This window comes from Podarcis pityusensis (assembly GCF_964106645.2).
Source record: "Podarcis pityusensis genome assembly, chromosome: Z".
NCBI classification, from domain to species: Eukaryota; Metazoa; Chordata; class Lepidosauria; order Squamata; family Lacertidae; genus Podarcis; species Podarcis pityusensis.
This window is the reverse complement of record NC_138044.1, coordinates 14,929,914-14,954,317: the sequence shown is the minus strand read 5'-3', so window position 1 is coordinate 14,954,317 and position 24,404 is coordinate 14,929,914. Positions and strand designations below refer to the sequence as shown.

The following is a 24,404-nucleotide window of genomic DNA, read 5'->3' as shown; positions in this document are numbered from 1 at the left end:
CACCAGGTATTGCAGTGAATTCCATAATTTAAAAATTACATTGCTATGTGAAGAAGTACTTCCCTGATTGTCTGTCAGTACAGCCAACTCCTGTTTTGTGCATGTTCAAAAACGGGTGACAATATATTCGCGAGCTGTTTTCGGACCAGAAGGAGGATGTGACAGGGGCATAACAGGGGATAACGGGGGCAAGGGAGGGCTTATGCATGGTCCACCGAGGTGCATGATGACCTGGAATGTAACCCCCGTGCAAAATGTGGGTTGCCTGCATGTCCTTTGTGAGCCTGCCACTGTTCATCTTGCTTTGGGGGCCAACGCTGATTTAAACAAAATTTAATACCTTCTCTGTTGGCAGTGTGAAATACATTATTTCCTTCTTTGCTTTAAGGGCAGATCTCTGGGTGCTGTTCCTGAGGTTGCAAGAGATCTCTCTTTTTTATTATTACATATTAAGGAACTTTATAGTCCAATTTGCTCCTTGTAGTTTGGGGGGTGGGGGTGTTCCTCCCCACCCTCTCAAATAACTTGATTTTTCATTCTTCCCTGCCATCAATTACTGAGTTTCTTTCCTCTACTCTTCCATAAGACGGGAGAGCCAAGAGACTGATACTGCTCAAAGGTATATAATTCAGTATTATTTGCACCAGGTTTATGAGATGGAAGTCAGATAAAACATCGTAGTTGAACACTAAACCATTTATTACTTCTAAGAAACAGACTCACAAGTTTATGTCCCGACAATAATTCTGCCTTTTGATCAACCAGAGAGGTCTACTCGGAGTTCCCAGCACAGAGTAACGGACCTTTCCGCCAATAACTTTGTTTACTGATGTGACGGGGTTTTAATAATAAAACTTGATATATATGTAAATTTATTTTAATCTAATTTCATCAACCTGAGCCCACCTAAAAATGAGGAGGCAGAAGGGGAGATGCAATTGGTTCAGGCTGTGATTTATACCTTTCCACTTCCATTCCCAGATTGATTTCCAAGCACTAATTCTATCTGGGTTTCCCGCAGCCCCTCCCCCGCTGAAATCACACTCCATTGCAGACAGTGTGTTTTATAACCTGTGCCAGAAGCAACTGATTTACAGCCCAGCTTCCACCAGACCGCTAGCTGTGCTTCCACCAATTGTTTCTCTCTCACCCAGTGCTTGTCAACAGCTTTGTGTGCGTATGTGGAAGGCATCAGTCTCAGAATCAAATCAGTTTCTCCGTCCCCTAATAAAACACATACACCCCTCCCATCATACTCAGTTAGGAATTTCCACACTCATGCAGGAGTGTAGTGGCAAATTCAGAAGTGCAGGAACCTTTTGTGGGAGTCCTAGCCACACCCCCTTCTAAGATTATACAACCTTCTGAGATGATGCAATAATCTTATAACTGCACAATAATTACGGAAGCATTGCAACAACAAATGCAGGTTTCCATGTGCTGCTTTTTAGCCAGATCTGCTATTTTCTGCGAACGTACACAGCCAAATGATTTGGTGTGCTCAGATTATTTTCTTTCAGAGTGGCTTAAGATCTGTTTCCCTTGAAGTTCTAGTCTATGTAACAGAACTTGCACTCCATTCTCTGGAAACTTAAGCACTTTGTATTTTCAGTACTCTTAAATGCTTAGTTTTGGAGCTTACAGTGGCTAAAAGGTTCCCCTTTCATGCTGATGGGGTGGCTCTAGGATGCTAGAGGCAGGGAATCATGCTCTGGAAATAGTAACAGGCCTTTGAAATCCCTGCACCCGCCCACCCCACCCCATTACACCACTGCATTCACATCAATAATCCCTACCTGTGGCAAAAGGTGCCCCCTACAGCTAGAGGCACATCTAGACTGCTCTAATTTAATGGTCTGGATGTCCCATTTCTGCACATGCAAGGCTTATTCTCCTGAGGCTTCACAGGTCTATACAGGAATGACAGCTTGGAGAATGGCCTGGGTGCCTTTTTCAGTCTACATTCCTTCATGGGCAAGCTCCCAGGGGCCACATGCCAGTGGTTGGTGGGGCCACAGGTAAAAGCAGACAGATCAACAGTTGCCACTCATACATTCTGTACCATGGTTGACATTCCAGCCAATCAGAATCCAGAGGTTTCCATCCCACCAGCACCACCCCACATCTCCATCCTCCACACAGGTAAGCGAGAGCCATGGTCACAGTTCAGAGACAGAGCAATGCTGAGGAGGAGTGTGGCCATGGCTTATGGAGGGTTGTCATGGGCAGGGAAGAAGTGCAGGGATAACAGAGGGTATTCACACACAGATTTGGGGGCAGGGCAGGAGGGAAGATTCAGGACAAGAAGCAGTGATGGTCAACAACCTAGGTGTATTTCAAAGAAGATTAGACCATGGAGGAGACGGCTAATGATGGCTACGCTCTGCCTTCACTGTCAGAGGCATTATGTCTCTGAATACCAGCTGCTAGAAACCACAGGACAGGTTGCATTTGTGCTTAGGTCCTGCTTACAGGTTTCCTACAGGCATCTGGTTGGCCATTGTAAGAAACAGGATGGTGGACTAGATGGCTCACTGGCCTGAACCAGCAGACTCTTCTTATGTTCTTATGGGAGCACAAATACCCACCACTGCCTCAGGGCAGGCTGTGAAGGAATGATCACTGCTCTGCCTCTGAGTTACTCACACACAGAATGTCCCTGAAGAAAAGTTTCTTGGTTACCTGTTTGGATTAATATTTGCACGCTGCATCAGCTTTGCCTGGTCCTCATCCCGAGGGAATCCATGGAGCACCCAGCCTCGGATGTGGCAGTCCAGCCTGTTCAAACGCTCTGACAGCATCTTTACAACAATGTTGTCTGCAACTGGATGGAAAGATTTGGGGAGAACATGCTGGAAATTGACATCATGGAAATGAAAGCACAGGAGAGTTAATTAAGGGTCCTAGCTAAGCACCTTATGTTGATAAAAGAGAAGGTGAATTAGGTGGGATCGTTCCCCGGACCGATGAAAGCAAAGAAGAGACCAATGTTCTAACTAAAGCCCTTGCTTTGGAGTTACTAGAATTTGCTTGAGCCTTACCTGGCTAGATATCAGAGGAAGTACCATATTTTTCGCTCTATAACACACAGATTTTTTCTCCTGAAAAGGAAGGGGAAATGTCTGTGCGTGTTATGGAGCGAATGTGTGGTCCCTGGAGACGAAAAATCAGACAAAAATCAAATCGGGCTTCACGATTGCTGAAACGGAACAAAGAGCAGGGAAAGCCCCTCCCCTCCAGGCAAGCAGAGGGGAAAAGAGGAAGCAGCTGCTTTCCTGCATTCTGCCTCAGGGTCTTACTGCCCACCCACTCTGTTTCGTTGCTGTGTTTGCTGAAACGGAACAAAGAGCAGGGAAAGCCCCTCCCCTCCAGGCAAGCAGAGGGGAAAAGAGGAAGTGGTTGCTTTCCTGCATTCTGCCTCAGGGTCTTACTGCCCACCCGCTCTGTTTCGTTGCTGTGTTTGCTGAAACGGAACAAAGAGCAGGGAAAGCCCCTCCCCTCCAGGCAAGCAGAGGGGAAAGCAGAGTGTCTGCTTTCCTCTCTGTGCTTCGGAGGGAACAATGTTTGTGAAGGGAAGAGAGATTACAGGTTCAGCTTAAAATTCTGATTTGACTTCCTGCTTTTTGTTTTTGGGGACACACAGCATTCAAATATGCTTTCTTCAATTTAAAAGGATGAAATCCTTAAACAGTGTTTTGCCTGTAAATTCATGCGATCTGGAAGATTACAGTGTCTGTACCTCTTAAGGGATGGCAAAGCTTAGGTTTCGCTGCTAAATAGTTCTTAATGCAGTTAAAATGCTTTCTTCTGTCAAGGCAATTAAAAAAAATAAATATCAGGCAGCCAGAAAACATGCAGATGGGAGAGAGAGAGAGAGAGAGAGAGAGCGCGCTCGCTGGCTTGTGTGGGTGGGTGGGGGGGAACTTTTGCCTTCCTTTCCTCACGTTATAGCCCTCTCCTGCATTCTTAGCCTTCTGTGTTTTTCCTTCCCTCCCCACTTAAAATGTGGTTACAAAGCATGGATCCACATGGATCCTCAGGATCTTTGCATTGGGTCACCCCAAATTCACCATCAGAGCACACAGCATGTCCATGGCTACAGCCTGCCCCCCCAAAATCACGCACCCACTGTTGCCTGGGGCTGCAATGGTGCAAAAACGTGGTTACAAAGCATGGATCCACATGGATCCTCAGGATCTTTGCATTGGGTCAGCCAAAATTCACCATCAGAGCACATAGCATGTCCATGGCTACAGCCTGCCCCCCCAAAATCACGCACCCACTGTTGCCTGGGGCTGCAATGGTGCAAAAACGTGGTTACAAAGCATGGATCCACAGGGATTCTCAGGATTTTTGCATTGGGTCACCCCAAATTCACCATCAGATCACATGTCTGTGGCCACAGCATGAAGCACAAAAATGATACGTCCACTGTTTCATTCAGAATATTTTTTCCCTTGTTTTCCTCCTCTAAAAACGATGTGCGTGTTATGGTCAGGTGCGTGTTATAGAGCGAAAAATACGGTAATGAATTTATACACAAGCTAAGTGAGCTACAGTTTAGGGCCTTGAATTGTGAGAAGCCTATAAACACACATAAATGGCTAAATATCAAGTTTTATATACAGTGGTACCTCGGGTTAAGTACTTAATTCGTTCTGGAGGTCCGTACTTAACCTGAAACTGTTCTTAACCTGAAGCACCACTTTAGCTAATGGGGCCTCCTGCTGCTGCCGCACTGCTGCCACACGATTTCTGTTCTCATCCTGAAGCAAAGTTCTTAACCTGAAGCACTATTTCTGGGTTAGCGGAGTCTGTAACCTGAAGCGTATGTAACCTGAAGCGTATGTAACCTGAAGCGTATGTAACCCAAGGTACCACTGTAGCTGGTTAAAAAATAAAGGAAATGGGAAAACAGACCCTAAAGCAGTCATTAGCGTTCTGATATTACAAAAATATTCTTAGTGGTTATATTCTTGTCATACTGTGTTTATAAACCTGTGCAGAAATACCTGTACCAAATTTTCATCAGGCCAGGTGTCCATAATGTGTCAAACCACACTAGTGCCAGGTGAGGGCTGGGTCAGTCCTCAACACATCTTAATCTGTCCCTGATCAGAGCCTAGAAATAGCTTGCTATTTTGAAATCATCATCATCATCATCAGTGGAGCAAACTGCCAGGCTAGCATTTATTTTTTATCCCCACACTGTACAAGGGGACAAGGAACTGAACCCAGAAGACTAGGCTTGTGTTGGTGACTGGAATGAGATCTGAACCCAGGACTTCCTGGGGTGAGAGTCAAACCCGGGGGGAAAACTCACACTCTTGGACACAATGCTTCACCAGCACTCAGGATCATGTGATAAGATGGCAGGTGACTAGATGCTTTTTAGTGATAGTCTCCTTACTTGTGGAAACAAGGTCTCCTTTTAGCATTAAGGTCCTGCTTGAAGGCTTCCCATCAGTCAATAGAATTCATTTTCTTATGTTAGTTTCGCTAATATACATATTTGTTCATGCACACATTCCCCAAATATATTCATTTTTGTGCACATTACTTGGTTAGAGAATTGTAAAAATTCAGAGAAGTGTACGTTTTGAAGAACAGTCGTGTTTTGGAAAGTGCAGATTCATAGGTGCAACTTTAAATGTGAACCAAATCAAATTTCTTCTTCCCACCCGCTCTCCCCCTTGCCCTGCTGTCCACAAAAATAAATAAATACTAGCCTACCTTAAAAGGCTGTTGTAAGGGTTGCTAAAGAAATGAGATAGTACCCCAAATAAAACAGAAACATAAAAACCCTAGAATCCACTTTCAGAGGGGAACAAATCTTTTGAGAATTTGGAGAACTGCACTACTTAGAACAGCTGCATTAAAGAAAACATCTTAGCAGGTTTTCAAAAGGCCAGGATGAAGAAGAGATGAAATCTACATCACTTCTATTTCCCTGTGATTAAAACAAATGAGGAGGCAGTAATGTATGGTAGATCTTTTCACATGGGGCTTCCTTGAGGTTGTCGGGAAAATTGGCTAGTCTCTGTAATTGCCATTAGGGTAAGACTAAAAAGCTAGCCCTAGATCTCTCAGCCTCAAGTGTACCACTAGCTAGCAAAGTTGAGTTCACAATCCTTCTGATGAAGTCATCAATCCGCCTGCTTTAAGGGGATTATGATGCATGAGAATTTCAAACCATCAGTTCTCTTTCATCCTAAATGTGTGTGAGTCTTCAGCCTCTGTCTTGGAGCTAGAGGGGTTGTATGTGTAAGGGAATCTCTACAGACAGAGGTTTTTGGTCTTTGGAGAAGTCCAAAGGTAGATTTCTAGTGGAAAGGGCCCAATGGCTGGCAATGTTTGGTTAAAAAAATAAAAAGAGAGTATTCATCAGGGGTGATCTTAAAGGAGTGTGTGCACAGGAGATGAGCCAAACTGAAGAATAGGATCCTGGCTTGTGGGAATCCCCAAGATGCTTGATTCTTACCATGCACAGAGGCTGCCCAATCAGCTCACTTGTGGTGAAAGCAAGCCAATTGGGATTGGCTGCAGCTCCCAGGGAGCATGAAGCCAGCACCTGTAGTGCAGCCAATCCCAGCAGGCTTGCTCTCCCCACCAATCAGCTGATTGGCAGTGACTGTAAACCTTCCGACTAGATGCCATGTCTCCACCTGCCCCTCACCTGATGCCACATATGATGTCACGTGTGGGGCAGGTGGGCATGGGTTTTAGAAAAATGGCCTCAGCCAAACTGGGACCTCTGCAAGTCCTAATGAGGCCTGCAGTCTGGAGATTCCCCACCCCTGGGTTATTGGACTAGGACCCAGAAGACCAGGGTTCAAATTCCCCACTCAGCCATGAAGTCACTTCCTCTAACCTACCCAACAAGGTTGTTGTACAGATAAAATAGGAAGGGAGTAGAAGCATGTATGCAATACCTTGAGCTCCCTGAAGGAAAGGTGGAATATAAATAAATGTAGTAACAACAATAATTTCTGAAGGTTGCCACTTAAGCTCTTGCCAAATTCTCTTTACTCTATAAGCTAGCTACCTCGATCTATTATCCTATATGCTCCTTCTATTAATTAATTAATCAATCAATCAATTCCTTTCTCTTTTTCTTCCTCAGACAGAGCACTGAGTGGCTAATACTAAGGATGAAATAGGACACTAAAAAAGAAAGTTAAAACAGAACCCACTGTAAAGAAGAAGAAGCATAAAATACTCGGATAAACAAATAGGTCTACCTGTCAAGTTGCAAATGCCCTGCAGAAATGGGAGGGACCTCAGCTGTGTGATCTGAACAAATATAAAGTGGCAACAAAATTGGCCAGGAAAAAACCAACCTCCCAGAGCAGCTTGTGTTGTCCTGGTGCCCTCCAGATGTTCAAGACTATGTAAGATCAGAAAGAAGAGCCGGGCTGCTGGATCAGGTCCCACAGGCCCACGTAGTCCAGCATTCATTTCTCACAGTGGCCAAGCAGGTGCCCATTATGGGAAGTCAAAAGGCAGAACCTGAGCACAACAGTGCTCTCCCTGCTTGGGATTGCCAGCATCTGGCATTGAGAGGCATACTGCCTCCAGCAATTGAGGGAGAACATACTAGTCATTGTAGCCAGTACCCACTGGCAGCTTAATCCTCCATTAATTTGTCTAATCCACTTAAAAAGTCATCCACGTTGGTGGTCATCACTACATCTTGAAAATGGATTTTTTTTGGGGGGGGGATATTAATCCCCACAATAACCCTGTGAGGTAGGCTAGACTGAGAGGTAGTAACTGGCCCAAGGTCAGCCAATGGGTTTCATGGCTGAGTGGAATATTTGAACCCTAGTCTCTTCTGGGTCCCTGTCTGTTGCTTTAACCATTACACCCCACTGGCTTTACCCTAATATATTTTCCTGCAAAAGAAGGAGAAAGCAAAGAAGCAACCTGACACTTCTTGACCTACACTCTAAACCCATAAATCCTTGATAATCCAAGAACCATACAACAATGTTCTTGGGATGCAAAACTTCTAAAATTCACATGCATTCACATGTGAAGCTTTCCTAATCCAATATCTTTGCCTCCTTTAGAAAAAAAAAGGAAAAGGTTTCTGACATATATTGACCTACACTCTAAACCTATAAATCCTTAATATCCAAGAGACACATAACTACGTTCTTGGGGTGGAGGTCCAGGGAGCTCTCCATTCTAACCAGGTGAAAGTTAGAAGCTTCTTTGATAGTGCTGTCCACTTACCCTTTTCCCTCCTCTTAGATATTTTCTCCCTCCTTCCCCCATTAGGTCTAAAGCCTTCCAACATTAATTCAGATGCCTGAGGGTTGATCTCAGGGTTTGACAGTTAACATCTTGCCCTGAATACCAGCTACCGCCAACGGCTACTTTCCCTGGATCGGCCTGTCATCCCTAAATTCAGCAAAGTGTGAGAGCAGAATACCTTATTATTCCACAAAGGTCAAATTGGTTTAATATTATTTGAGTCCTCCAGGGAAATCCCCAGTTTTCCTGCTGACCATGAAGTTCGCAGGAGTTATTTCTTTTTGTTAACAAATGGTTTCAGGAAGGGATAGTCTATTGGTTACAGTATGTGGCCAGCCAAGAGCAACAAAACTAGACAAGACCTGGGTTCTGACCTTTGCTGGAGCAACACCTGTTACCCCTGGGAGCTATCCTAGGTCCTGAATAACCTGGTTCTGACCTGTTGCATAGAAATCTTTCTGCCACCAGGTAAGCATGATGGCTATGTTGTAAGTTCCTAAATACCAGTTGCTGGAAACCTCAGGAAGGGAGAGTGCTTTTGCATTGGGTCCTGCTTGGGGGCTTCCCCTTGGGGCATTTGGTTGGTCACTGTGAGAACAGGATGCTGGACTAGATGGGCCATTGGCCTGATACAGAAAGCTATTCATAGGTTTTTAGATAACTACTGCTGTCTTCCAAGTCTAACACCCTCAGACTTTACCCAGCACCCTGGAAACACTTGGCCTAATCTAAAGTAGGCACAGCATGGGAGCAGACAACTGGATACCTCTCCATTGCTGCACCACATGAGATTCAGCTTTTGAAATAATGGCACAAACGCTCACTAAGCAAAACTTATTAACAGCCTGAATATCACATTTGGCAGAAGCTATTACTGGCTAGTGGTCCACAAACTGGTGAGTGTGCAATTTCCCATTAGCGCTCATGACCCAGACTCTGGTGGCCATTCAATAGTATGCTCATTCTAAGGCTCTCTGCTAGAGGAACCATAAGCCCAGCCCTCTTGGATCAGTCCAAGTATACCTGATTAGGACTGGGAGAGAGACCCCTGTCTGAAACCCAGGACAGCTACTGCCAGTCAGGATAGACAATATTGAGCATATGGATCCATAGCTTGACTCAGTGTAAGGCAGCTTCCAATGTTCCCAGTGAGCTTCCTAAGCTCAGGTCTCCATTTCAACCATTCAATCCATTTCAACACAATGGGCATCCTCAGAGAAAAGGCTTATAGTGTCTTCTTAGGGAGGCCAGCCTCATACTTGCAGAAGCCTTGAGGCAGACCACTGGTCTTCAATTTTATAATCCTAATGTGCAACAGAAGACTCAGTTACTCTTTCTGTCGATCTTTCTCTCCTTTCTCTCTTCCTCCATTGCCCTCCTCTTAAAAATAAATAAATAAACATTATATATATAAACACACCAGTGGTGATGTTGCTTGTGCAATCCAGTGCTCATTTATGGGCCCTGACACACCAGTGGAATATCAAATGGCCCAACTCTGTTCTTGTTATGAGTCTTTGGGCTGGAACATTCCATGGAAAGAAGCCCAAAGATCTGGGAAGATTGGCTCAGGAGGGTATGCAGTGTCACGCCCCAACAGCTTCTTGCAGCAGAGCCAGAATCAGACAAGGCCTCCTCAGAGAAGGAAGATCCCATTGCTGGTTCTTAGCACATAAGGGGCTCAAGAGGAGTCAGTAGAAACTGAAAACCCCTCTGAACTTACTATCCAGGAAGGTGCCCCACTCAGGGATGTGACAAGATTTCCCTGCATGAAGTTTACAAGTTTAACTGAATCACCTTTTTGATGTGTCTAGATCCTGCCTGAGAGAGGTTTCTCTGTCTACCAGTTGAAATTTACAACTGTTGTATGAGCTACTTTCTGGCTTTAAGAAAAGTTTATCATTAAAGGACTGAAGCCAGAACAAAAAGCATGCTCCGTTTGAACCAAGTAAGTTTTAAACGATCAAGGGAGTTTTGAATGCTAATAATTTTTATTTTCTTTAAATCTATTTTCTCAGTGAAAGTGTTGCCTTGAAATCAAAACTAATGTTGCTACTTCTTATTTCCTTTGTGGGAACGTGGTTTGATAGCAGATAATGTTATAAAGATCTTAAGGTCATGACAGGGGATTGAAGACAGGAGACTGTGAAGATCTTAAAGTGGAAACTGAATTGTTAATATCAAGAACATTCAGTATGGCAGATAAATTGCTGGACATTCCATTGGCTGTTGGTGTCCTTCAGCAATTGTTTGATGAGTAAATAAAAGTGATTAGAGCTGAGATTGATGAAATGGTAAATGAAAGCAGACCAGAGAAGGATGAAATGGAAAGTGGCATTAAAGAAGACACAGGGACTTCAGAGAAAAATATGGATGAAGGATTGTCAGAACAGGAGGGTGAAATGGATGCAACAGACGGTGAAATGGAGAAGTCCTCCATACAGGTATTTGAAACAGCCAAAAGGTTGAGTTGAGATGTTGGAGGAGTGGAATGAAGCCATGGATGGATAGATGAAAAGACATCCTGAGCTGGCTGAGATAGACTTGAGAGAGAGAAAGGACTCTGTTTACAACGTGGAGTGAATTCAGAGGAAAGAGCTATCAAACCTTTAGTGTCTTCCTTGGGAAAAGAATGGAAGAAGCATAAATGGAAAAGGAATAAAAAAAAAAAATCAGGATGGAACACCACAGCAAATACAACAGGAAATGGGAACAGAAGATATGGAACTAGGTGCAAATTAAGAAACGCATAATAAGTAAAAAACTATTGAATAGTTAATATACTGTATAATCACAGCAGAAAGAATCTTGTGTGGACTAAGACAGAAAGATTTATTATTGTTTAATATGTTGAAGTTACTGGAGATAATGTTGATATCTTTGATTAGAGAAAAATGATTGCTGACATTTATTATTATTAATAATTAGAGAACCCCTTTTGAACTCTTTGTGGAAAAAACCAAAATGAATTAATCTATTTGGATTGGAAGATTGGGAAAATATTGTCTAACAGAAAGTAGATCAGTTGGGTGTCATTCTAGAGTGAATATTTTGAATAATTTATTTTTATGTAACTGATGGAAAATCAGAAGTCCTTTTTATTTTTGTTCTTCTCTTTTTTCCTCTTTTTAAGTTTTCCTTTTGTGTTTTCTTTTCTCTTTTTGTTTTTATTTAGATTAGCTTCTTTTATCCTACTGTATTATGAAAAAGCTTTAACTGGCCTAACTTCAGATTGGAATGGGCCCTTCTTCCTTTAGGCCAATTGAATAAAGTTGTGTCAAATTGAGACCATGCTATTTCAAAAGACCAAGGGGACAACTACCTATGTGATGGATAAACAATCTAAAATATGTTGATGCAAGAAGCAAACAACAGAGAACAATAGAGAAAACTTGAAGAGGCATATATCTAAAGATGCATCTGAGATGCTTCAAAAGGAAGAAGAAAAGTATGTGTGAAACTAATTCCATTGCATCTCTTCCTTACAAGTGAAATTGTGAGCAATTTTTAAAAAGTTGAACCTTATTTTAAACCAGGTTATTGAGGAGCCTGCAATAGAGTTGCTTTGGGGATGGAGGGCAGTTGTGATCCAGCGATCCATCATCGCCATTTCCATTCCAAGAGACCATCTGGTCAGGAAAGGTCTGTTTTTGCATTCAGGCAAGAGTGGCTCACAGACCCAAGTCCGGATCATCCTTGCGCCTGAAGTAATCTCTTGGTGAAGCATTCCTTTCCTCTTCCTCCTCAGCTTCTAGTGTGGGGATTTTATCTTGCATGAATAAAGATGATAAACTTGCACCTCTTTTAGTCTGCAAGGTTTTTCTTCTCCCCCCCCCCCCCACTTCCTGCCCCCGTGTCCAGCTGCCTTTTATTCTCCACTTTCTGTCTCTTCACGTGTGGGTGTTTCTTTTTTCTTGTCTGAAGATTTTTCTAGATTCCCACTTTGAAGATGACATCTAAGGCTGCATCTGGTCTAAAGTCTGCATTATGAGAATTCATGTAAACTCCAGTTTCCATTAGAAACTGAGGTCTAGGCCCTTCAAAGTGTGGCCAACATAATAAGTACAGGAGGCATCTAAGACAATCATTATTTCCTTAACACCACCACTGTTTTTACAGCTTTTGAGTCCTGCCGATGGAGGCTCTGGTTATGTAGCTTGCTAACGTTTGCCTATGATGTACTAATAAACAGAACAGTGGTGATCAGAGGCAAACCTCTTGGAGAAGTGAGTTTGTTTATTAAGCAGCGCCACCTGCAGGTGATACATGGTTGCTGCAATGTGGAGCTGTGCTCACCGAAGGAAGAAAGGTACATTTTTGGGTGCCAAGACTGAATTTTACAGAATAGAATAGATGTCTCTACCCCAAGACAGGGCGGGGTGTGTGTGTGTTTGTGTGTGTGTGTGTGTGTGTGTGTGTGTGTGTGTGTGTGGAGTAGACAACAGTTACAGCTGCTACATCAGAGCTATGGCTACCCAGCATTGCAGCACATCGTTAAACAAGGGCACTTCTTCTTTCAGGAAGCAGTAATGGCCATGAACTTTAAGAGAGGATTGGACAAATTCATGGAGAAGGTTATCAATGATGACTAGCCACAATGTCCATACTCTGCCACCACAAGCAGAGACACTAATGCTTCTGGAAACCAGTTTCTGGAAACCACAAGAGGAGAGAGTGCTCTTGAGCTCAGCTCCTGCTTGCTGGTTTCTCCCTGGCTGGGCACTGTGAGGCAGGATGCTGGTATGTTCTTAAGTATGTTTTTAAATATCGGCTTCAGTGCTGAGCCGGCCTTAATCTGGGAAAGGTGGGACTCAGGTGGGCCACAGGCTCCCTGCCCCAACATTAACTGATAAAATACTGCAGTGGGTGGTAGTGTGTCCATTTGTTGCCCTTTTCAGGGTTAATGCTGAGACTGCCCTCGGCTAGCGGCCTTCATAGGTAATGTTCTGATGGGGGAAGAGAGGGGCAATGAGTATTTCCCACCATGTAAAGACACACCTGGGCCTTCCCCACAAGGGGCCCTTCTGGCCTGAACAACCTTTCTTCACACAAATCCCACCCAATGAGAGCCAGTGTGGTATGGTGGTTACAGTGCTAAACTAGGACCTGACAGACCAGGGTTCAAATCCCCGCCTTGGGTCAGCCACTCATTCTCAGCCTAACCTACCTCACATGGGTGTTGTGAGGATAAAATGGGTAAGAGAACTATATAAGCCACCTTAAGCTTCTTGGAGGAAAGATGGGATAGAAATTAAATACAAAATAAAATAATTGTCACAACAAGAGCATTTGGTTCATAGTAACAACTCTTAGCATTCAGACCAGTTGTTCCCCTAAGTGGACAGTACCGCTTTGCTTGTGGGGCTGTGGGATTACATAGGTAAAGGTAAAGGGACCCCTGACCTTAGGTCCAGTGGTGGCCAACTGGGGTTGCGGCGCTCATCTCGCTTTACTGGCCGAGGGAGCCGGCGTACAGCTTCTGGGTCATGGGGCCAGCATGACTAAGTACCAGAGCAGCGCACGGAAATGCTGTTTACCTTTCCGCTGGAGCGGTACCTATTTATCTACTTGCACTTTGATGTGCTTTCGAACTGCTAGGTGGGCAGGAGCAGGGACCGAGCAATGGGAGCTCACCCCGTCGCGGGGATTCGAACCGCCGACCTTCTGATCGGCAAGTCCTAGGCTCTGTGGTTTAACCCACAGCGCCACCTGCATCCCTGTGGGATTACACAGGGGGTACTAAAAGGCAAGAGAGTGTGCTGGAGGTGCAAATGACTATCAGACATTGAAAAGCTGGCATTACTGGATGAAGTTCATCAGTTTTGTTGAATTAATTAAACCAAACAGTTTAAATTGAATTTTTAATAAATGTGCAATTAATTGTTACTGGTGTGAATTATATTGTGCTATTATTGTTCTTAGCGAGCTGTGCAAATCACTGTTTTTGAATAATGCTTTCTATAGGATAGGGTAAGGGAACACATGTTTTAGACAATGCTTTAGTGACCCTTGCAACAGCCTAGTTAAGGCAAGCTAGTACTGTATTGGGGAGAGAGAGAGAAAGAGAGAGAAGCAGATACAGAGACAGAATTAAAGACAGAGAGAAGGGAAGATCCACTGGCAGATGGTTTATTTGTTCCTCTAACCCTCAGTTTTTGTCATCGGGGTTGGGAGGACGGACATAGCCCCATGAAGAAAAGTCTCTAGCAATTCCCTAGTGCAAAATGTCAGACTTGAGAATAGCGAATAGCAGGTGGGGGCAAGGAATTACTTCAACTGCATTGCTAAACAGCCAATGGAGCTAAAGGTGGAGCATCCTATCCATTTCAGGTTCTGATCATCCCAACTTACGTTAGCTCACCACTTTTCCAGCTCTGTTGCAAAACAATTTTTTAGAAAGCCATTACGAGACTTTGCCAGCCTTTTAAGGCACATTTCTGTTGTTGTTGTTGTTGTCATTATCATTATCATTGTCATCATCATCATTATTAATTATTATCATTATTATCATTATAGTCATCATCATCATCGTACCTGCCCTCCCAGAGGAGCCCAGCGAACCACACACATTAATAATAACACCATCAAAAACATTTTAGTAAAGGTAAAGGGACCCCTGACCATTAGGTCCAGTCGCAGATGACTCTGGGGTTGCGGCGCTCATCTCGCTTTATTGGCTGAGGGAACCAGCATACAGCTTCCGGGTCATGTGGCCAGTATGACTAAGCCACTTCTGGCCAACCAGAGTAGCGCACGGAAATGCCATTTACCTTCTCGCCGGAGCAGTACCTATTTATCTGCTTGCATTTTGATGTGCTTTCAAACTGCTAGGTTGGCAGGAGCAGGGACCGAGCAACGGGAGCTCACCCCGTCGCGGGGATTCAAACCGCCAACCTTCTGATCGGCAAGTCCTAGGCTCTGTGGTTTAACCCACAGCACCACCTGCGTCCCCGAAAACATTCTAAAACCAACTAAAAACAACCACATTCTCTCAACCAGTGATTTCAGTGTTTCCAAGAAGCTTCCTCATAAAAGGCAGAGCATTCCACAAATAGGGAACCAACAGAGGAGACCCTGCCATGGGTCTAAGACCACTGGGCAGTGCCCCCCACAAGGCCTCACCAAGAGAAAGTGGAGTCTGAGATGATTGACATACATATGATTTTGCAATGATTTCCCCTAATATAATGCACTCTTGTATTTCCTTTTCATGAATTATATGCATTTTTCAGGTACACTTTCCCCTAATATATACATTTTGCTACAGGAGAACCCCATTACAAAATTACCCACCGTCACCAGGAGACTCAAAGAGGGCCGGTCAACGGGTGGATAAATAGAACTTTAGGAGAAGAGGAAATTAATCTGATTTTTCGTTCCTGTTTGGACTTGTGTGTATAAAAAGAAAAATGAAAGAAAAATGTAGAGGGATTTTCCATCCTCCCCCACCCCCCAATAATAAAAAAGAAAAAGTAGCTCTCTGCAGGGCCCCTACAGCTTGTGAAAAATTAAAGTCGACGGATTCAAACTGTCCTATTTCCACATCAAACGAGGAGAGGCACTGTGCGCTTCCCAACTTATCTTCAAACGCCCAGCACCCTCGAAAGTTTCTTGAAAAAAAGAGAAAAAGAGCGAGAGGGAGAGAGAGAGACAGGAAAAGGAAAGAGTCTCCAGCTCCCCCAAGTGCTGTGCCCGTTACCGTAGCCGCTGTCTCTCTCTCTCCTAATTATACCCCTGTGAGTTTATTAATCAACTTGTAAATTATTTAGAGAGCCATGCGTGCGCGTCTTCAGCTAGTACAAACACACGTGTGAGAAGAGGCGCTTGGAAAAAAACCAGCGGAGGGTCCCCCAAAGGATGCTCCGGCAATGTTGCAGGCTGCTTGCAGGACGGCTGGCTGGTGTGTGTGTGTGTTTGAAAAAATAAGAAATAAAACCGAGCTTATCTCCTCAGATAGAAAGATTTACCTAGCCTTTCAACTGAGAAATTATTTGCAACTTACGGATAGCAAACGATCCGCTACCACCCCCCAACTCTCCTTCATAAGAAGAGAAAGAGAAAGAAGGCTCTATTGTCAATTTTTTAAGCTGCCACTTTAGAGATAAGAATGTTAATTTCACTGTCAAAAATAAATAAATATGAGGGTGGGGAAGAAAAGCTGTGATCTTGGGGCCACCATGACATCCAAACTTGCAAAAACGAAAAGAGAGAATAAAGTAAATCATTGGGGAGTGGGGGGGGGGGAAACATCCCAGTTTATTCATTTTTTCTGTAAGAAAAGTTAATGTTAAGACTGGGTTTTTTTTGTTAGTAATAGCAGAAATTAGGAGATTCCCAAATCCCCCTTCTTCTACTCCTCCCTGTTCTCCCTCCGCCCAGCCAATGAAGCAAGAAGAGAAAGCCACTGGGATGGATTCAAATATTACTATTTTATAAATGGAGAGTAGCAGAGGTGGGGAAGACACCAACACAGAGGGCTTGTGTCTAGCTCAATGGGGCTTGAGACAAAAAATGGGGGGAGACCTTATCTTTCTTTTTGTTGCCTTTGTTTTGTTTTGTCTATTAAATTTGTATACCGCCCTTTCTCATCTCTCTTGTCAGACTAAAAGCTGTTCTGACCATAAGTGAATTGCACCAATCAAGAGCATGCCAAGTCCCCAGCCTGTCCACAAGCTCCAGTGATGGGAAGCGACTGGAGAAAAGAGGGTGAATAGACCCCAGATCGGTTCTGAATAGACATCAGGCTGGGAAACCTCACAATTAGTGAGGCAAACTCTGGCCCTCCAGGCCTTCTCTGGCCTTTGGGAGCCTCCTTCATGCCCCCTTTCCTCCAGCCTACACCCCTCACCAGCCCCACTTTGCACCTTCCTTGGATGCATTTGTCTGACTGGGGTGTGTGCTTGGAACTCTGCTCTTGTCTCTTGCTTTCCTGGAAGAGGGACAGTGAGAGGCATGATAGTGTAGCAACTAACCTCTCTTGCAAAGGTAAAATCTAACATTTGTTGCTCTGTCTACTTTTGCTTCTGGCTCTGCTCGCCACTTGCATATGGCCCCTGAAAAGCTGGCTAAAGGGGAGTGCAGCCTTCAGGCTGAGAAAGGTTTACCAACACCTGGGGGAGCAACCTGGAGGAGCCTGTGATCTTAGCAATCAGAAAAAAAGGTGTGGGAAAAATTCTTAAGAGTGGAAGAGGAGTGACAGAAGAAGGGGCACTGAAGTTAGGAGTACTACAATCTTTGACTAATATAACTTAAAAAAAAAGAAAAAGGTTCACCAAGTAGCCTAACTCTCTTTCATTTCCCCCAAGGTCTTCTGCAAAGCCACTAATGAATTCTTGTTAGTGTTTACTCAATCAAATTCATGCTTTGTTATCCTGAGGAGGAGTGGATTAGCAAAATGATCAGACTTATTATTTGTCTTGCAGCATAAATATTGGCTAGAATGCATCCCTTCATTCTGCTAAGATATGCCCCACTTAAGCCATAAAGCCACACAGATGCAAAAAATATCAAAACAAACTTGGAGAAAAACAACTCTGGGATACTTATTGGTCATGTGGACAGAAGATAAAGCTCCAATGGGTGTCCTTAGGATTTGTTATGACCACATTACAGTATCTTTGCCTAATAGAGAACCCTAACATTTAAACCAAGGGGACTGGCCAGGATCCAAAGGACTATTTAAAATATCATCTCTCCCCACACACCTGGCCATTTACCCAACTAATCATTGTGCTCTGCAGGTGAGGGCCTCTGCAAATGTACCAACTTATCAGGAGGCCTGTTAGGCTTTTAGTGTTATGGCACCTACTCTTTGGAATGCCCTCCCTTTAAATATCAGGTCCCGTCTCTGTTGTCATTTCAGCACCTCTTGAATACATCCCTCTTTCAACAAGCATTTCAAAGTTGAGATCTTTCCCAGTCTTCATCTGCATTGGAATTGTTTTTCAGATGTTTTGATTGTTTTATTACTTGTGTATTTGCTGCCCTGGCCTCATAGATGAGGAGAAGGAGGAGGAGGATCTACGCCATCATCCTCTGGATAAGAGATGCTGAGAATTAGCAGGGAAAGTCTATTGCCTTAAGCTCTTGCATGTGTGCTTCCCTTTTGGATAGGGCAAGGTAGGTCACTGTGTCAGGGGGACACAATAGTGGGACACAGAAATGACCTTTGAGGAGCACAGTTTTATGGAGATTAGTTTTTGTTATATCTTATACATTTCTGATAATATTTTACTTTTATTTTAAATTCTGAAGAATTTTATCATTTTTGAAGTAACTGATACATTGGAATTGTTTCACAAATTGAAAATATTTATGGAAAACACACAATGGAAAAAGAGGATATCAAGGAAAGTGAGAGTACCACCAAGTCTGTAAAAGAAGATGGTACTGTGCCTGACTTGAATTACAGTGACCCTGCTAACTGGTCTAACTATTGCAGTGATAATTTGTGACAGCTTATAATACAACATGGACCACAGCAGGTTGTATCACATGATTTCCCCAAAGAGTAACAAAAAAAGAAAAGAAAAAAGAATAATTTCTCTCCTTTACACTACAAGAGAAGAATAGCAAATGGTGAAGAAGTATCAATTGAGGTTGATATATTCAACCTCAAAATATGGTGTGTGTAAGTTGTTCGGCAAAAATATCGTGCACTACCTCTACAAGAAACAGGTTCAAAAGACTGGAAGAACATTGAAGCAATTCTGTCTTCACATGAGAGGAACACTGACCATTTAGAAAACTATCAGACCTGGAAATAACTTGAATTGCACTTATCTAAAGGAAAAACATTGGTGATATTAACATAAGGAAAATTAGACAAGAAGAACATTATTGAGGGCAAATCTTGGAACACTTGATTGCTTTGGTCAGAGTTCTTGGCATACAAAACGTGGCATTCCATGGTACAACTAAAAAGTTGTATGGTGCTAGTTGCACAGTGGAAATATTTTGAAGTTTGTAGAATATCTAGCCCTTTTTGATCCCATCATGAATGAACATTTGCACAGAGTTAAAGATCAAGAAACAATGGTTCACTACCTAGGAAAAGATGTCCAAAATGAGCTTATACAGCTTCTAGCAGGTACTATAAAGCAGGGGGGGGGGGAAGCACATGAAAACACAGCCCAGTACTATTCAATTATTTTGGACTGCAAACCTGATGTTAGTCATATTGTACAAATGACAATGATTGTATGTTTTGTTGATGTAATCAAACCATCAGATAATGAGATATCTGAGCCTGAGGTCATAAGAAGAGAACATTTCTCAGGATTTGTTCCACTAAAGGAGACTACAGGTGCCTTTATGGCAGAAACTCTTTTGGACAGCTTGAGCAAATGGGATTACCAAGTAAGAATCCGTATTGTCAATGTGCAGCAATGTGAAAGGCAAAGAAAATGGCACACAAAAGAGAGTCCTGGACATAAACCCATGTGCCGTTTTTGTGCCCTGCAATGCACACGCTTTAAACTTGGTTGTCAGTGATGCCACTGTTGTCTGAAAGCAATTAAGTTTCTTCAGTTTAGATCAACAGATCTATAATTATTTCTATGCATCGACTCAGCGTTGGCAAATTCTAACTAGCCATGTATCAGACTTAGGTATAACTGTTAAGCTGCTGAGCGAAAGAAGATGGGAGAGTCAGATTGATGCTTTGAAACCACTGAGATATAATCTTAGAAGTATATATGATGCTTTAATAGAGATCTTTGATGACACAAGCCTAAAAGGTTTATCTGGAAATGCTTCCCGAATTGAAGCTAAGGCCCTTGCTGATGCAATTTGTAAGTTCAGGTTTGTGCTGTGAACTTACAGCAATATCTCAAAGACTTCCAAAGTCGATACCACCACAAGGAGTACTTCTCTTCATACTACAACAAAAACACCTGGATAATGTGCCTAATGGTTCTGTTGCTCTAAGGATCCTTCTCACACGTCCAGTTTCTCAGAGCTCAAACTTATAAAAACGTACACTTAATGTTGCAAAAGAGATTAGTTGGCTTGACAACTATATTAACTGGACTTGCCCAAGCATCAGCCCTTGACCAGAAGGAACTGGTAACAAAATTTGCACACAAAGTGAGATTTTGATGTGCCTGAAATTGAAACAAATTTAGCAGTTTCAAGTTTTGTGCTTTTCCTTTTGTCTACAAGAACCTGTTTTTGAAAATCGAAGTTAGCAATTTGGGGGGGTGTGCATGTGTGCATGTTGCTAGCCTTGCCAGGGGTACAAAATAGCCTGGCACTGGGGAACAGGGAGGCTGGACAAGATAGCCTTTGCATCCTGATCTAGCAAGGACATAAGAAGAGCCTGGCTGCCGTATCATGCCAAAGGAGGACCCATCCAGCCAAATAGCTTGTTTTCACAGCAGCCAAGCCGATGCCCCAATGCGAAGCCAGAAAGCAGGACCTGAGTGCGACAGCAACATTCTCCACTTGTGATTCCCAGCAATGGTTATTCAGGGGCCATGCTGTCTCCAACAGTGAAGGGATAATAGGAGAATACATGTGCTTTAAATTTATGGTATGTGTGCAGCCACACATGCAACAAATGCAAGCCTTGCTCCTTACCCTTGTGTGATTCAGCCACCACTGATGGATAATACCAGAGTGAGAGGAAATGCCACTCTGTGGGCACAGCACACAGGCATCACAGCCCCCCTCCATGGCCCCCAACAGTTGGCAAAACTCTCCCTTGTGTATATCCTAGCTTTCGTATATTGATGAGCATTTTATTAGATGTTGATGGTATTACCGTTACAGTGGTACCTCTAGTTATGAACTTAATTCGTTCCGGAGGTCCGTTCTTAACCTGAAACTATTCTTAACTAAAGATGTGCTTTTGCTAATGGGGCCTCTTGCTGCTGCCGCTGTGCTGCTGGCACACGATTTCCGTTCTCATCCTGGGGCAAAGTTCTCAACTCAAGGTAACTCTTCCAGGTTAGCGGAGTTTGTAACCTGAAGTGTTTTTAACCTGAGGTACCACTGTACTATTATTACTACCATCACCAGTGCGCATTTCAAGAAAAGGTAGCTAGGAGGAAGTGTTCTTGTTCACAGCTCCAGCCAGCTAGCAATGACACTTTTCAGCAAACTCTATTCCATTTGCTCTCCAGTTTTCTTGCCCCTCACCCGATTGATAATCAGCCAACATTCTATGTTTGCTGAGCATGCTCAGTTCTCATTGGCTGTTTCAAATTCCCCCTTCTCTTAGGGTCCCCACACACCCCAAAAATTGTTTATTTGTTTACTTCTGAAAACTTTGGGATTCCTCTGAGAGAACAGAGTTCCCTACTATTTGATGACTGGTGATGGTACTCAATAAGCCTCGTGTAGATGCCATGGATGGACAAATCAGTCCATTTCACTTTCCCTCAGATTCTCATTGTTCCAATCTTAAGTTTGGTGCTCCACATATCCATATCAGTTTGCAATATTTTAAAAAAAAAATTTCCTCATGAAAACTCAACAGCATTTTAGTGCTAATCTCTCCTAATATACACATTTCAAGTATAATTTTGACTCATCTTACTGCATAATAAAATTGTAAGGTGTTATCACTCTGTTTTCATTAGCTGCTTTCTGAGGTTCTAAAGGCAGGAGTGGGGTGGGGTGGCTCTGAATAAGTGTGACAAATGAGCAGGGGAGGGAGATTGCAGGTTAATATGGGAGTTTTAGTCCTCTGGTGATGGGTGGGAGGCAAAGAGAAGGAATTGGGAAGGGTAGATAGGGGAGCAAAGTGGACATCTGTGGGGAGAATAATAGCAGGGCTGGCAAATGAAGCAAGCAGGGGCACAGCTCCTAGTATACATATATTTTTGCAAAGCGTTTTCCCCAAATATAACTACAGTGGTGCCTCGCAAGACGAAATTAATCCGTTCCGCGAGAGTCTTCGTCTAGCGGTTTTTTCGTCTTGCGAAGCAACCCTATTAGCGGCTTAACGGATTAGCGCTATTAGCGGTTTAGCGGCTATTAAAGGCTTAAAGGCTTAGGGGATTAGCTGCTAAAAGGCTATTAAAGGCTATTAAAGGCTTAGCAGATTAGATAAAGGGGGGGGGAAGCGAAAAAAAAATCTCTAGACTCGCAAGACATTTTCGTCTTGCGAAGCAAGCCCATAGGGAAATTCGTCCTGCGAAGCAACTCAAAAACGGAAAACCCTTTCGTCTAGCGGGTTTTCCGTCTTGCGAGGCATTCGTCTTGCGGGGCACCACTGTAATTTTTTGTACATCATTTTTACAAGTACTGTCACGGATGCTTTTCTCTAGCAAGAGCATTTTTGCGCACACAACTTGACTACAGAACCACACAGTAAAATTTAGGGGTACAAGGGTTTCAGAGGACAGCTGGGTTTCAGTTAGCACATTATTTCAGAAAGGGTAAACTAAGTAAGTTTGCAAACAGAACCAAATTTCTTCCCCTGCCTTACGAGATGCACCCTCAGCTCCAATCATGCCACAAAGATGCCCCCCCCAAACCCCAAGATTATGCATCTGCTGTCCCCCCCCCCCAACTTCCCCACCTCCCCACAGATTTGTAAGCACTGCATGGCAAGTGCAGAAATGTGACCTTACCTGGCCAACCACTGTCAAAATACGGCTTAATGAGTTCTCCAAGTTTTGTCTCGTCGGCTACAGCTTCCTTTAGCAATTGCCCGCAGCAAACTGAGAGGAACGAGGAACAAAAAAGACATAAGGTTAATTTTTAAAAAGGAAGTAAGAAAGCAAAAGTAGAGGGGAGGGGAAAGGTGGATTGTGGGGAGGGCAGAGAGAGAAAGAAATGGCAAAGAAGCTGCATATTGGAAAAAGGTCACTGAATAAAATAAAAGAGATGGGGGCTTGAGCTGGTTTCTCCATCTCACACCTCTCTCTCTCTCTCTCTCTCTCTCTCTCTCTCTCACACACACACACACACACACACACACACACCTCTTTTTGCCCTAGCCAAACAAAAGCTGGAAAAAATATAGGATAATAAAAAATACATTTGGCTGGGAACATTTTTATTTTAAAAGAAAAATATACTAATCAAAATATAGAATGGAAAACAGCTAGTCAAGGGAGAGTCTATGGGTTTCTGACTGGTTATAAACTTATAATTACTGGAGGAGGAAGTTACAGCTTCCAGATTTTTCTGCTGGAGGTGCTGAGGAGCTCCTGGCTTCCTCATGTGGAAAGCTGACCCAAAGGGCTGTCGGCTGCCAGTGCCAGAACGCTGGTAGCTGGAAAGGATTTAGGAGGTCCCTCTAATTCAGCGCCCCAAGAGCAAACAAATAGGAAGAATGTAAGGAGTGCACAGTGGCTGGATTAGGCCTAAGGGCCATCTGGTCCAGTTCTCACAGTGCTTGATGGCTGCCCAGTTATGAGACAGGAGAACAACAGCAGCACTCTTCCCACTTGTGCTTCCCAATAGCTGTTATTCAGAGCATCTGGCATCCCAGCAGCTGGTACAGAACTTTGATAGTGCCTTTTACTCATCTGGATGGAGGATAGAGGAGTGTGGGAGAGTGTATGAAACTAGCCTACTATACAGGCGGTGGCCACTTTAGGCACATAAAATTTACGTGTGATCACTAACGGGAGGGTCCTTCTCAACTCAGAAAAGTGCAGAATGGGAGCAGGTCAAGGTGGGGTGGACACAAGGCAGGGGGGGTGCTTATACACACTCTGTTGGTGCATGCAGGGGCCAGGAACGGAACCCCCGCGTTGCCACCTGTACAACGGTAACATTTTATTCATTGTTCCACCCTCTTCTGCCTCTGGTCCCATTCACCACTGGCAGGTACCCTCCGGGAGGTTGCCCAAAGCAATGCCTTGCCATGACCATCGGGAGTGCCATCAGTGGGGGAGGAGTGTGTCACACGCCATGCCACTCACTCTCATGCTCCCTAGGGAGTGGGACTCATGCACTCTGGCCAGCCCCAAAGGGCGGCAGCAGCAGCCGAGCCCCATTGGGGTTTTGTTTATGCTGTAGCTCCCCATGCGACTGAGCATTTCTGGGAGATAAAAAAATGTGCCGGTACTACGTACCGGTAAGTAATGCCAGGAAAAAAGCATTGCTCAGAAGGGAATGCAGCCTTCAGGCTGATAAACATTCCTCACCTTTTCTCTAAGGATATAAACATGGAAACTTTAAATATA

At 43.7% G+C, this 24,404-nt stretch overlaps 1 protein-coding gene and 2 long non-coding RNA genes across 8 annotated transcripts in view; 2 read left to right on the top strand and 1 right to left on the bottom strand.

Annotated features, from left to right (window-relative positions):
* Positions 1-24,404, bottom strand: part of AK8 (adenylate kinase 8) — a 96,742-nt gene that overhangs the window by 26,435 nt on the left and 45,903 nt on the right. For all 6 annotated transcript variants that reach the window (XR_013981650.1, XM_080990638.1, XM_080990640.1 and 3 more), the window contains 2 exons: positions 22,839-22,928; positions 2,683-2,824 (listed from right to left, as the gene is read on the bottom strand). Coding sequence is in view for 5 of the 6 variants with exons in the window: in XM_080990638.1 (XP_080846764.1) it covers positions 2,683-2,824; positions 22,839-22,928 (232 nt within the window). In the remaining variant the exon portion in view is untranslated. The remainder of the gene's footprint in view (positions 1-2,682; positions 2,825-22,838; positions 22,929-24,404) is intronic.
* Positions 5,740-7,232, top strand: LOC308468469. The gene is made up of 2 exons (XR_013981675.1): positions 5,740-6,315; positions 7,124-7,232. It is a non-coding gene; the product is annotated as an uncharacterized lncRNA (long non-coding RNA).
* Positions 10,085-12,014, top strand: LOC308468464. The gene is made up of 3 exons (XR_013981667.1): positions 10,085-10,207; positions 11,435-11,707; positions 11,796-12,014. It is a non-coding gene; the product is annotated as an uncharacterized lncRNA (long non-coding RNA).